Source organism: Cnephaeus nilssonii, assembly GCF_951640355.1.
Source record: "Cnephaeus nilssonii genome assembly, chromosome: 9".
Lineage (NCBI taxonomy): Eukaryota > Metazoa > Chordata > Mammalia > Chiroptera > Vespertilionidae > Cnephaeus > Cnephaeus nilssonii.
The window spans coordinates 12,309,687-12,323,920 of NC_137080.1; the positions used below are offsets into that span (position 1 = coordinate 12,309,687).

Below are 14,234 nucleotides of genomic sequence, written 5' to 3' on the forward strand. Positions count from 1 at the left end.
GTCATCACTGGCAATTGATAATAAGAGATTCTTATTATGAAAAGGTTGAAAGAAAAAAATGCTTATAGAGCACTGAGCAAATGTCAAACATTATTCACGCAGTATTTTTAATATTGGGTTTTACTTTTAAGTTGTAAATTTCCCCTTAGCAATGTTCACAGGAGATATTTGCAGAAATATTATTTTTCTATTAGTTTTAGTTGATTCTTTAAATAATGAAAGATTTTGCACTAGAGAATGATTTTATCTCTTTGAGGAAGCCAAATCATCTCCATTTAAGGACACACAGCAGCCGCTGCAACACATTTTAGTTCCCCATGAGAAAGCAGGCTGAGTTCACTCTGCTTAAGTATTAAAAAATTAAATATTAACAAATAGTTATCCCAAAATTACAGAAGAGACTTAAAAATCAGACTTTGCAGGTCTGGTGATTTAAGTAAATCTAATATATAAACAAAAATCAGAATAAAACAGGAACAATGCCTGGCTTTTCAAAAGAATTCTTTTCCTACTTCTACCTTAAGACAAACCGTTCCAGGAAGTTCAAAATGTCATCCCATTTACTAAAATTTCATTTATACAGTAATTTTCAGGAAAACTGCTGTATTAAATGAGGCACTTCCTTTTAGAAATACTACACAAAAATTTCCAACACATACACACCTATTGTCAACAAAGTATCATTAACTAGGATGCCAGCAATTAAGAATTTGTGATTATTTCTCTTTTGCTAGAATGTTATGCTTGATTCTGTGTCAACTTATTGATATTTTATGGTAATTTAATGCAGCTATTATAAAATCCTAAATACTTCCATTTTAAAGTACAACTTTTCTTGTGGTGATATGCATCAGTTAAATATGAGAATCACTGTTTAGATATTGTTAAAACCCTAATTGAAGGAAACACAAATGTATTAAGTACATTTATTACTTCTTACTTTAGCCATCAGAAAAAGCTAATTTTTTAAAACCAAAAATTAGTTGTTAGCCTGGCTTTCTGACATACATACCAGGTAAGTATAGGGAAACAATGTAAAAATAAAACAGGAAAAGGTAGAAAATTTGTTTTCTGTGAAAATGTTTAATTATTGTCTTGTTAGAAGTTAACATTATGAAGCTGCAGAATTAAAACAACAGCAATTCAACAAAAGTTGTTTGGCTTAAGTCAGTATTGTTATTTTCACTCTATTAAAATTCTTACTAATGTAACTATTTTCGTTCTTCAATATTAGCATTCTCAGTATACAATCATTTCTAAGCCCAAAGCTGCACGAGTCTTCAAAAAGAGCTTTCTACATCCCAAACTTATTTATTTCATTCATCTATCTCATACTTTTTAAAATCAAAAATAAGAAAATGAGGCATAAAATGTTAATGACCTTTCCACACCTAAAGTAAGACAAATGGCATTCTAAAAAGTTTGGCTGTGATAAGACTATGGCTAACCAATCATAACTTCAGAATTCCTGTGTGACATCATAAGACCTCCCTAAAACACTTTTTCTCCTCCACCTACTTCAATTGTTCCCATAAATCTGGTAACAGAGAAAACTTTCCAGCTAAACGCCGATAAGACTTCATACTACTCACAATACTCTATATATTGGGATCATCACAACAGTCAAGGTAAGAAATAGATTTCATTGATTTGGGTAATACTTTCTGCAATTCAAACTTACTGAACTTTTAAAAAAAGAATGGCATGTTGTAAATTTCAGTTCAAAGTTAGACAATAAAATGTCTGCTATGACAAAAAGCTTAATTTCTAAATAAATGCTTATCCAGTCAAGTGACAGAAAGAATAAGACAACTTTGAAATGATAAGGGTTATTCATCTTTGATCCTGATTATTGGTTTGTCATTTTGGTTTAACTTTCACTTTAATTTTGCTTTTTAAAAGTGCTTTTTTGCCAATTAAAATACCTTTCAATGATGTTACTATATTAGGTGATAGTGATGAGTTGATTTCTACATGCAAAGACAATGGCTTCATTTTGTTGTTTGTTACTCTGATAAGAAACAGGATGGGAGTGGGCTATTTACATCTGGAATACTATGAATAGTTGTGTGATTGTACAACATGCACATTACTGGCATGACTATTCCAATATCATCATTATGATTCCCTATAGGGAATATTAATAAACTGGTGTTAAAATATATAATATAAACTATTTAAAAATGCTTTTGAAGACTTCTTTTTTGCTATAAAGTCCAGTCAACTTTAACAAACACTGCTAAAAAAATCCAAGCTTTTAATAAATTGAGTTACTTATATTAAATTCAGTATTACAGCATCAATAACGAGTTTGGGAATTTTAAAACACTTGTCAAAACCACATGCAAAATTCTTTCTAAAATTACAGAATAGTACTGCAGCACTTTAAAAACAGACATTAGTTTGAAAGCAAAACATTCCTAAATATCTCATTTGAGTGAATATGATAAAATGAGTGTTTATTCTGCCTCTTAATGAATATGCCTTTATCAAGTTACTATCTCCGAGTGTTCTTCAGTCTCCCCTCCTGCATTTAGGAAGGGGGTAAAGAAAAATGGAAAAAAGTGCAAGAAACGCTCAGGATTAAAGATGCCACAATAAATTATATAACTTCTGTTTGAATTCTACTCTACTCAAGATGTTACAATCCTCAATATAATATATGAAATGTGTCTTCATTCTTAAATCTCAGTTATGGCATAAAGAATAGTACTTCAATTTTATTTCATTATTTTTTATGTATGTCAAAATAAAATTTACCTCTAGAGTTCTAAGTTCCTATGACAAATGTTAACTCTACCGCTTTATACAGACAAGAACACTGTATATCCATAAGCAGCTTTCCTTAAAGCATGCAAAATCATTTTTAATTTTTGTCTACTGAGGCACCCAACCTGCCTCTGAATATCACTTTATCCATAGCATGTTTTTCCTTTGATATTACACAGAAGTCACTCAGTGCAGGTGTTTTTATATGCATATTTATTCATTTTTACTCAAATACCAAATTACATCCTCACATTTCAAATGAGATGTTTGTGAGTCTTTATAGTATCAGAATGTCACCACATCACATATTGCTCCAAAAAATTGACAATTTCTAGAAAGAGCATAAATTCTGCTATGAAAGTTTTCCGCAGATAGTGTGTCCAGATTAACAGTGACTACTGTTCAAATTTCAAATATTATGCATCAGTGCCAGACATTTATCCCAACTAGTTCATCTCTATCATAAGGTAAAATTTAAGTATGGTCTTTGTTTATAAAGCTATGTGGTTTAAAATTAAGTGCTAAAAAAGTGTCAGATGGAATAAAATGGAAGAAATGCGGAAGATGTTTAAATTACAAAAAATACTTGAAAGAGCTAGAGTACTTTGCTTTATTAAGAGACATCAGTCACATCACTGTCATTTCCTAAAACTCAACTTTCAAAAATTATTTTAATAGTATTTCAGTGAACATTAAGGAAAAAAATATTCCAGAAAAAAATGCATTTGGTTCTTATTTGTACATATTGTTTCTTAATCTCACTAATTAGAGATAGAATATTTGTATAGATAAAATAGTTAAAAATAAAGAATATTTTTAACTTATTACATTATGTAATATTTTAATTATATAATAAGATATATTAAAATTTTAAGTAAACATTAGATGTAAAGATTAGATTACCTTTCTAAGACTGTATATTTATTACCAATCCTAGAAATAAAGATTCAATTAAAACTTCCTTCTTTATTCTTGAACAATTTTCTAAATGCACTGGTGTATACAAACATTTCATTTGATCCTCTTAGTTCCCTATATGTTTCACACTGCATCTCTAGTGTACAATTTAGGAAACAGATGTGAAAAGGTGAATTCTCAAGGTCACAGAGCTAGGAAATGGTGGAGCCTTGGCCAAGAGCCAAGATTTTCTAACTCTAAACCACATGCACATCCCATCCACAGATTAACGTGGCTTAAAAATAAATCAGGACATTGGAAAAACAAAATAAAAGTCCTCAAATGCTATCAATGGTACTCTAAAAAGCAAAGTTAGAGGATACAAACTTGTAATTTAAATCACTCCATTTCATTTAAAGTTTATTTGTGCATAAGGCATTATATCCTTAATAGCCTATATAATATTATCCTGATCATTTTCAAAGCCAGGGATATAAGAAAATTATAGATGACCTTAGTTAAGTAATACACCCTGGAAGGCAAAACTCAAAATAGTTACACAGACTTTAAAAAACAATAACATAATCAAACTTAAGTTTCCTTTAACTTGTTTCATTGCTAAAATACTCATGCCTTTAATCTATTTAGTTTTGATAACCTAAAATCCAGGTTAACTTTTCAAAACTTTTCATACTTTGTCCCAGTTATATATTAAATCTTTAATTTTTCTTAATTTCATTTCTGACCTCCTCACATTCTACCATTTAAAATATCCAACCCCATATATTTTGGGGTGCTTGAATAGAGGAATTTTGTCATTTATGCTATGGGAATCACTAGCCTTCATCAATGCTGTGAATTAACACAGTGCTGACCATACCAGCAAAGGAGTGAACCTTGAAGGTTAGAAATCCAGGAAATAATCCTTCTAAATAACAGTGACCTAAGCCAGATAATATGTAGTCTCCTTGAATGTTCTAGAAATAGTGCTCAGTGATCTTATCCTACATAATTCTGATGCATTTATTACCAAATATACATGAAAATGAGACCTGAGTATACATCGCCACCCCAGTATACTTGTAGTCAACTGAGGCCCTCTAGTGCTTTGTATAATGTACTCCACCTTCCGGTCTTTAAAAAAAAAATCCTCTCACATTAGTGGGCATATATTTAACTTGGCATTCATTTTTCCTTAAAAGTTCACCTACACTACCTCCCCACATAATCTTTTCTCAACAGAAGAATCTAGTCTCAACTACTGCAGGGTTAAAAATAATATTTTAATTGAAAATAAATTAATATTAACAAAATAAACATAATGAAGACAAGCCTACAGACAAAACAGCAACAGCAATATGCCAATTTCAAAGAGAAAATCTCTCTGCACTGTTGTTAATCAAGTTTCCTCAAGGCACAGCTTAAAGCAATGGAAACATTTCATTATGGAGTCTTTTTTTTTTTTTTTTAATCCTTACCCAAGGATATTTTTTCCATTGATTCTTAGAGAGTGACGGAGAGACAGAGAGAAACACTGATGTGAGAGAGAGACCCATCGATTGGTTGCATCCCGCATGCCCCCGACCACGGCCGGAAGCCTGCAACCTAGGTTACATGCCCTTCACTGGAATCAAACCCAGGACCCTTCAGTCCGAAGGCCAATGCTCTATCCACTGAGCCAAACCAGCTAGGGCTATGGAGTCATTTTAAGGTCTGAAAATAAACTGATTTTTATGCTTATACAATTCTTTTCATAACCAGGCAGAAGCAGTTGAAGATTCTTTCAAATAGCCAGTGTGAACTAACAAAGCTCTGAAATGTTGCTGTCACATTTAACTTCAATTAGAACTTCCAAGTTTAGCATTAGGCAACCTCAAAAGGAAAATAATTCTATCAAAATAACTTTTGGATGCTAACAGAATGATGAAAAATCTAATGACGAACTCTCCTGATTTAATTCAATAAATTAAAAAAAGCTGCATATACAATCACGTCTAGATTATCTTAAAAAATGACAGCAAATAGTAGAAAAAAAATAAAATCCCAAAATAATGCCAATACAGACAAATCCTGTAAGCTCAAATCTATACAGAATTCTAATCTTGTGAACCAATTAAATGGGGGGGAATTTTAAAAAATGTCAGATTTGAATTTACTAGCATAATATGCCCACATTTACTAAAAGAATAAATAAGCAAAAATAAGAAGAAAGCAAAAATCTGAATTCCACAAATATAGATTTTTAAATCTCAGAAATTTATAATTCAGCACAGGGAGCGCCCCCAAAAACTGGTTCAGAAAGTTCTGCAAAGGACTAAAAGTACTTAAACTGTAGGTGGGGATGAATACTCAGCATACACATTAATTGCTAGCAATTCATAAAACAGACCACGGAATGTTTTCAAAGGTGTACTGAGGTTCCTTTTGCACAAGATGCATCTGCTAATACATAAGAAAATGACTCGGTGAGGACTCCTGCAGAAACTGATGCAGTACCTTCCACCCAAAATTTGCCTAACGTGGCACACATTTGTTGGAAGGATTAGAGCTGCCTGTGGTTTGTCTTTTTCTTCCACCTCAAGAAAACAGGATACTATCCTGAACTTCATTGCATTTACTTCCCAAGTTCACCTTTTTGAGCAAAAAAAAAAAGGAAAAGTAAACAAGCAAAGGCTTTTAAATCCTACAAAAAAATAGTAAAGAGTTATTTCTCCCATCCCTCCAAAAATTACAATAATTATAGATGCCACAGACTCGCAAGATAACTCTGTGGGCACTTTTCTGCCTCTTACATGTTACTCAAGAGACAGGGATCTGGCATTTCTACAACTGAACTCCTATCAAAGCATCTTTCATATTTTCAATATTCTAATTCTAGGGCTTCTGTAGTTAATTAATTTTTAAGACATCCTCACTCCTCTTGTTCCAAATACCTAACTTACAAATATCATCCTGTAAATGGGGGAGAGGGTAAGGGCTAATTTCTGTCTTCATGGCTGTTTAAGCCAGAAGCAATTTCAGAACATCCCAAAACAATCTATTTCTGGTTATCCTAAAAGAATGTTCTAAAAAATTCCGATAAAATGAAAATAAAGTGAAACTATTTTTCTAGGTTCTTGGCTCTAAGAAGGGGGAGTTCTAAACTCAGAATGGTTATGACTGCAGAGAAAGAATGATAAGCCCCTGACAATCATGTTGTTATGATGTAGTAAAGGTCACAGACACCTCCAAACACAGGACTGTGCTGTTCCCACACACAGCTTTTCAGTTGTCAACATGAAATAGGAAGCCTCATCTGGTATGAATGAATTCTGGCTAATTATCATCATACAAATTTTGGAAGTTCAGCAGAATAGGACTCAGCATATTTCAGACTGTACCACTGTAAAATGAATTGGGTCCAATAAATTGAATGCATACAACAAACACTTCAGCATGTGAAGCAGAGTTGTTTTTTAGTTTTAGCATAAGATTATAAATATATAAGATTATAAATTGACTACAAATCACTTCAGAATTATAACATTTCTAAGTTTGACAAGAAACAACCACTATCTTTATACTCAATTTGCTTCTGAGAACAAACTATCCTTTTTCAATAATAGCTGGCTGTTGAAAGATGAGATCATCTTTAAAGTATATTCCTTACACTTTTATCAGTAGAGAGCTCATCTCTTTAGGGCACACCACTTTGTATTTCACAAACACCAAATACCCATTTGTACAAAGCCTAGTTCAGGTTAATGTTGTTAATCATTGACAACAACTTTTCTAAATTGCAATCGTCTGATGTAAATTCTCCAAGCCTCACTTTCCTCATCTGTAATAGGAAGAGACTTGAGAAGTGTTTGGGAATTATATGTTCAACTATCAAATTCTGTTACTCTAATTGGCTAATTTGTTAATCACAGCACTATCTTTGATCATTATCAATTTTCCAAAAATACTAAAGGAAATAATAAAAATCCCTTATTCAACTTCATTGAGTTATTCAAATAGTACCAATTATGCCCCAAGTGAAAGAATACAAAATAAACACGTGGCTCCTTTTATTCATGAACTAGAAGTCTAGTTGAGGAAACAAACATGTAAATTAAAATTGAAACACAGCCTGATAGCTATCCTGATACTGGTAACACTAGTGCCCTACTAGCACTAGTAGGGCACTAGTGTTAAAACTAGCAGAGCTGCTAATCATTCTAACTTAATGGAAGGTTTTATTAGGAAGTGATATTTAAACTGGGCCTTAAGTATCAACTGAAATGTGCCTGGCAAACAATCCAAGGTGGGGGAGTGGGGGGAACATTCCAGGCAGAGCTAGAACAACATGTGCAAACGACAGAATCATAAAAGGGAATGAAGTATTTATGGAAAGGTGACATGTTCATGTGACTGACACACCACTCACCAGTGTCATAACAGGGAATGACTCTTGTACATACAATGCTTCATGATGAACAACTGGCTAGCTTCCTCCTTTTCCATGTTTTGTCTCAAAACAATTTTTAAATTCAGATCTTTTAAACAATTTAAGTCCTAAAACTGCACAAAAATACAAGCTCAAATAGAAATTGCCAATCTAATTCTTACTCCTTTCTTAACTGTACTGTTAATATATCCTTATACATCCAAATATATAAAGCAATAAAGAAAATCCTCCCCACAACTACCCAATAGTATAAAATCACTATATCTACTATAAGCGAATATAAGCAGAAACAACTTAAAAATGCATTTTCTTAAAGAATAAGAGAAAACCCCTTTATTTCTATAGTATTTTATCTAAGGAACTGAAACCAAAATAATTAAATATATAACAAGTTTAAGCTGCCATTTTCTAAGTAGAGAGTGTTATAGATAAATTAAGTAACAGCCACTGGTATTGGACAATTAAGAATTGTTAGAGAATGTATACTAGATTAACACAGGTTGTTACCAACTCTTTAAGAGAATGAAGTTTGTGATATGTTAGCTAATGGGATCTCCTCACTACAGACCAACACTATGAAGGAGGCCAGAGTCTCCAGCAATGAAAGTGGGTCTAGTATATAATTCCAATTATAATACAGCCAAGTTGAAGTACTGAAACTACAGAATCTAACTACTATTTACCACAGGGTTTCCTTGTAAAAATGAATGCTAAGGTCTCACTGATACATCTCTTCCTCTTTCCCCCTCTCTCATTCTCCCTTCTGCTCTCTTCATCACTAGTCTCTACAAAAAATGGAGCTAACAGGTTAAGATGAGTTTTCATCGGATAGAGAGAGATGGGAGAAAATTAAATCTGGTAGCTGGAGTAAGGCAGTAACATCTTGACTAACAATGCTATTTCAACAAATGTCAACAGATATAATCTCTAAGCACTAATGATGGTTTTTTATTCCATAATTTTTCTTATTTCAAAATTTATTTAGAAGTATCCTGATTGACAACAAGATATTCTCAAATCTTAGTAGCTATTATCTTTCTACAGTGATGTATTGCTTTAGGTTTTATTTTGTTTTATTAATTATCACAAATAATAAGGCAGCAACTAATTAATTAATCATGCAGAATAGCTTGTGGGAGCTCTGAAAGAAAAGCAAATGTCACCCACTGCCTGTAAGTACAGGTCATTCATAAATAGTTACCATCGGTGGTAGAGAATGAGATGATGATTTTATTGCTATGACTTCTGAGCCTGATAGTCTGCAGTACTTAGTATCAAAATTTGTTAAAATGTTACCTAAAATAGTATATTCTACAGAACTATCTATAATAATAAAAGCATAATATGCTAATTAGACCGGATGTCCTTGGGGGGGGCGGCCAAGGCAAGAGGCCTGCAGCCACCACGGCGGTGGGGGCCGAGCCCCTTGCACGAATTTCGTGCATCGGGCCTCTAGTGAAATCATAAAAAGGAATGACAAATATTTGAATCTGTAGTACTGGTGAAACAATTCTCATTTAACTATTTTATTTTGGACTAGATTAACATCCGAAGAACACTTTATTGCATGCATTTCTTATGAGATTTGCTCTAGAGCTGTTAAGACACTAATGCTTACAACAATTATGCTCATAGAGAAATATAGTATTAATTAAACTATATGTAAGAACTTTTTGCCCAAGACAATAGCCCAAAACAAGGTGCACCCTAAAACAACTACATTTCTAATCATTTTGAGAGGAGGAGGCAAGGACTAAAGTTATTACATTCCAAACACAAGACAAATACGACATCATGGTGACCTTCACCAAAAAAACCCAGAGAGACAGGACAGACGAGGAAACACCTGTGTGTGTGCGCACACATGTACAGACTACAGAGATATAAGATGTGATAAATACAATAACGTTGAGGAAGATGAATTAATACAAAATTGGTTTTACCTGTTCAGAAACCAGGTGCACATATGATCCTAATCCATTTACTCTTTCTACATTCCAGGCTACCTCACAGTGATCTCACATTTGGCTGCCCACTTTTTTCCTTTCTCTTGATCCTTTAAAACTTCAGACTTCCTTGCCTTCCGAGTCATGGAGAAAGTCCAATACCTCACTCGCTCTGCTCTAAGAAGAGCTTCAACCATTGAAATGCCTCAACAAGCACGTCAAAATCTCCAGAACCTATTCATCAACTTCTGTCTCATCTTAATATGCCTCTTGCTGATCTGCATCATCGTGATGCTTCTCTGAAGTGCTGCTGCCATGTCCAGTGCTGCAACCTGTCACCATCAGCTTAAGTCTGTCACCCACGGAGAGGGGAGAAGAGACCACTTCCCAGGAAGAGGAAATTCTTCATGAAAAGATCAAGGTTCAGAAGAAATTATTAGCAAATGTATTCATCTGCTGGATCTTGTAAACATGAAAAAAGGCTCCATTTTCAAAATTAACTTTAAAATGACTATAAGTGTGCATAATGTAACTGTTGATTTCTGCAACAGAGCTTATAAATTTCAATCCCAAATCTTTTCTGAGGATGAACTAGGAGTTTAGTTTTGAACCTGTACTGCTAACAAGTCACTTCATATATAATGCATTAGCTTCACTGTTTGGGGTAAATATAATTTATATTGTACTGTAAAAGCCTCTTTTATGTTTATTATGTATTTTTCAGGTCTTCACCAAGTACCAAAATAATCACTCAAATGACATGTCATTATTTCAAATAGCCCACTGATTCCTCACCTTTTCTTTATTATTATACAGACATCTCTTTAGTAACTATCATAATCTCCATTCTAAAATATTTTACTATCCTTACCTTAACATTGTTTGAAGTTCATGAGAATCAAGTAGAAAAAAAAGACCATACTATTACATAAATAAAATTTCTCTTAACTATTTTTTAAAGAATTATAGAATGCTAGTACATGTAGATAACCATAAATCTATTTTCCCTAGGACATTATGATAAATAAAGGAGAAGTGCTGGTTAATTTAACTGATGACAGTGTGATTAGCCATAATTACTACACTAATAGAATAGAGTCGCACCTTAATTTATGGCACTGTAATTGATTATCTGTGTTACAGTATATAACTTGCCATACTCTATCTTTGGAATCATGAAATCTTAAGACTTCATATTTTATAGGTTGTCTTCTATCCTCAAACTCAATGTAGGCAAACAAAAGAAAAGAAAAATATAACAACTCAAGTATTGAAAAATAAAACTAATTCTTTGATTACATTTTGAAATTAACTTTTTCTTATTATTGTTTATGACAGAATATAGCTACTTTCCTTAATCTACCAACCAGATGGTAAACACTTATATGGTAGGCCACTCTACTACACTAAATCATGTGCCCCACAATAGTAATCTATAATTATTTTCTTGCTGAATACATTTCCTATTTCCCCTCTTGCAACTACTCATAAAACAACAGAAGTAAAAATTAGTGATGAAAAATATATTCAATCAAAATTTGGTAATTTAAGTAGACTCAGTTGGAAATGAAGTCTAAAATGGTTTACACATACTGTATTATCCAATAATTTTAAGTTCAGTTCAAGACATATTACTAATATAGCAATTATTAAAGGAGTAGAGAACATTTAATTTACTGTATGATTTGTTAAAATATGGTTACTAAGTTACTAAAAGTATTTGAAAAGTCAACATTGACCTTGATTTGTAACACCAGTGCTGGCAGCGGAATAGTGATAGAGACATTATTTTTAAAATTTTTCTGAATTCCTGAGCAGTACTGGAGATGGGAGGGGGTTCGCTCACATCTGAGGAACAGAGGGGAAAAGGATATCATATTTACAAGGGCATTTCTTGAGCAAAGCCTTATCTATGGGTTAGAGACCCCTAATATCAACTAGAAGCTTATAAAGAAGACACACATTCACCTCACTGGTGCAATTACCCATGCAAAAAGTAACCAAGTTCTATAATTAGCTGCATGATCTTATAAGTAAGTGGAAAATTTGAAATAACAAGCTCTATTCCTTTTAATATATTTTTCATCACAACATCAACTTCAAACTATAAACTGTGCAGATATCGGGCTTTCCTTAATAAATTACAAGTAAAGATTGTTTTTCATTCTGCCTTTAATAGAAATTAAGACCTTATACTTGATGATTACAGAACACTGTAACTCAGGTATAATGCAGAACAAAAACCCATTCTTTAAATGTTATTTATTCTGTTTATCATGATGTATAATAAAGCAATGTATTTTTAAAAATGTAAATGCCAAATGCTCAAATACTTTCTACTGTATAATAAATTCCAAACTTCACAGTTCTAAAAACTAATTACTTTTAAAATGTTGCCTTTATATTTTAGTTTACAATGTTTATTTAATGCAAATCACTTATATTAAAATGACCTTGAACTCAGTGAAATCATTCTTTAATACACTCATGATTGATATGATGTATTATCATAAAAAATCTAATATAAGCAGTTTCGATTTTGTGGGTTGTTTTTGGTGACTATCCCCATTATGATCAAGATTTTCTAGTACAGACACAAGAGGGCAGACCTACATAAAATAATGAATTTCCTTCTACCTAGAAATGAGTTATACTTTAGTTTTCAGTCTTATGGCAAAGTGGAAAAATGATAAATTTTCAAAAAAATTGTGCTCTTCTAAGTAACAGCACACTTTAAAATGTCTAAAAATTATATTCTAATACTATATAGGAAAGTTGACAGATAAAAAAAATCAAGTATTACTAATTTTATTTATTAAAGCATGTATACAAAATTCATTTATATGCTTTTTCACTAACTAATGAATGTGTCCAATGGATAATGGTGTGTGTAGAAGTACACACTCCTCATATCCAGCCCCTCCCCGCAAGAAGAAATGCAACAGGAACATGGAAAGACATACATTTTTCCAAAGGAAAAAAAAGACTTTGTTTTCTCTTCTTGTGGGTCAGACAGCTTCTGGGGAGGGTGGAAGGAGAGGGGTGATGTACAACAGAGGAAAGAATCTAAGACATTGGTGGGCATTTCACATGGAAGCCTAGACCCCAACCAACCGAGGGCACAGATGGCTTCTCTTCATTCACAAAGGAAAATGCCTCAGAACACTACACTACCTGCACTGTCGCTGATTTGGTGGAAAACGTGGGAATCAAGGAACACTATGCACAGAAGACTGTAAAGCTGACTCACTAATTATCCTGGACTGAGTCCTCAGAAGACAAAACTTCCATGTTACAATATTAATCATCTGAGGAAAATAAGAGGGGAAGGAGGCTGTGAGGATCAAATGAGATAAAACACTCCAAGAGCTACAAAGTTCTATATAAACCTATCATGGTGTTAGATCATGACTCGCCAGATTCCTTTTCTTGGTTTAAAAACATTTTTTTTCACTGTGAGAGTTTTGTAGTTGTGCTTAAAAATCATACGCATGCTCACATGAAAGAATAGGCTGATCCTTATTGTAGCTCTCCCCTCCATGTAAAAATTAGACTCAAGAGAAGTCAATGTTTTAAAGAATCTTTTTAAATCAACTAAGATAAGAGCTTTTAAAATAATAAAGATAGCACTGGACACTCCAAGGAGAAGTTATTTAAGATTTTTTTTTCTGAATCTAGCCAGTGTGGCTCAGTGGATAGAGCATCAGCTTGCGGACTGAAGGGTCCCAGGTTCAATTCCAGTCAAGGGCTCATGCCCGCATTGCGGACTTGATCCGAAATAGGGGGCGTGCAGGAGGCAGCCAATCAGTGATCCTCACTCATCACTGATGTTTCTATCTCTCCTTCTCCCTTCCTCTCTGAAATCAATAAAAATACATTTTTTTAAATATTTTTTTTCTGTAATAGTCCAAGAAGGGAATTAGATGAGAAGTGATCATTTAAACATTGCAATTTAAGTGTCTGAGTTTTCTTTACCTAGTTTTATCTTTCTACTCCAAAACTTTAAAGCACTATAGAGATCATCCCAAATAGGGTTAATAAAAAAGTGGAACTTTCCAGGGTGCGTGCAAATTTTGTCCCTCAGTAGCTTTCTTCCTCTACCATGTGCTGGGAAGATTTAAAAATAAGTTTTGCTCCACAATACACCTTCAAGATGCCTACCCTCACTGCACTGTTAGGTTAGGGAAAACTTT

At 33.1% G+C, this 14,234-nt stretch overlaps 2 protein-coding genes across 2 annotated transcripts in view; one reads left to right on the forward strand and one right to left on the reverse strand.

Annotated features, from left to right (window-relative positions):
- The window catches only part of CEP85L (centrosomal protein 85L), an 84,698-nt gene that overhangs the window by 41,095 nt on the left and 29,369 nt on the right, over window positions 1–14,234 (reverse strand). The gene's annotated exons all lie outside the window — the stretch shown is intronic.
- On the forward strand, window positions 1,514–12,666 carry PLN (phospholamban). Its single transcript, XM_079781491.1, has 2 exons — window positions 1,514–1,628; window positions 10,097–12,666. Exon 2 carries the CDS (start codon window positions 10,186–10,188, stop codon window positions 10,342–10,344), a length of 159 nt encoding a protein of 52 aa, XP_079637617.1. The 5' UTR covers window positions 1,514–1,628; window positions 10,097–10,185; the 3' UTR covers window positions 10,345–12,666.

Coding starts and splice junctions, on each gene's coding strand:
- PLN (XM_079781491.1), top strand. CDS start 10,186: ATGGAGAAAGTCCAATACCTCACTCGCTCTGCTCTAAGAAGAGCTTCA.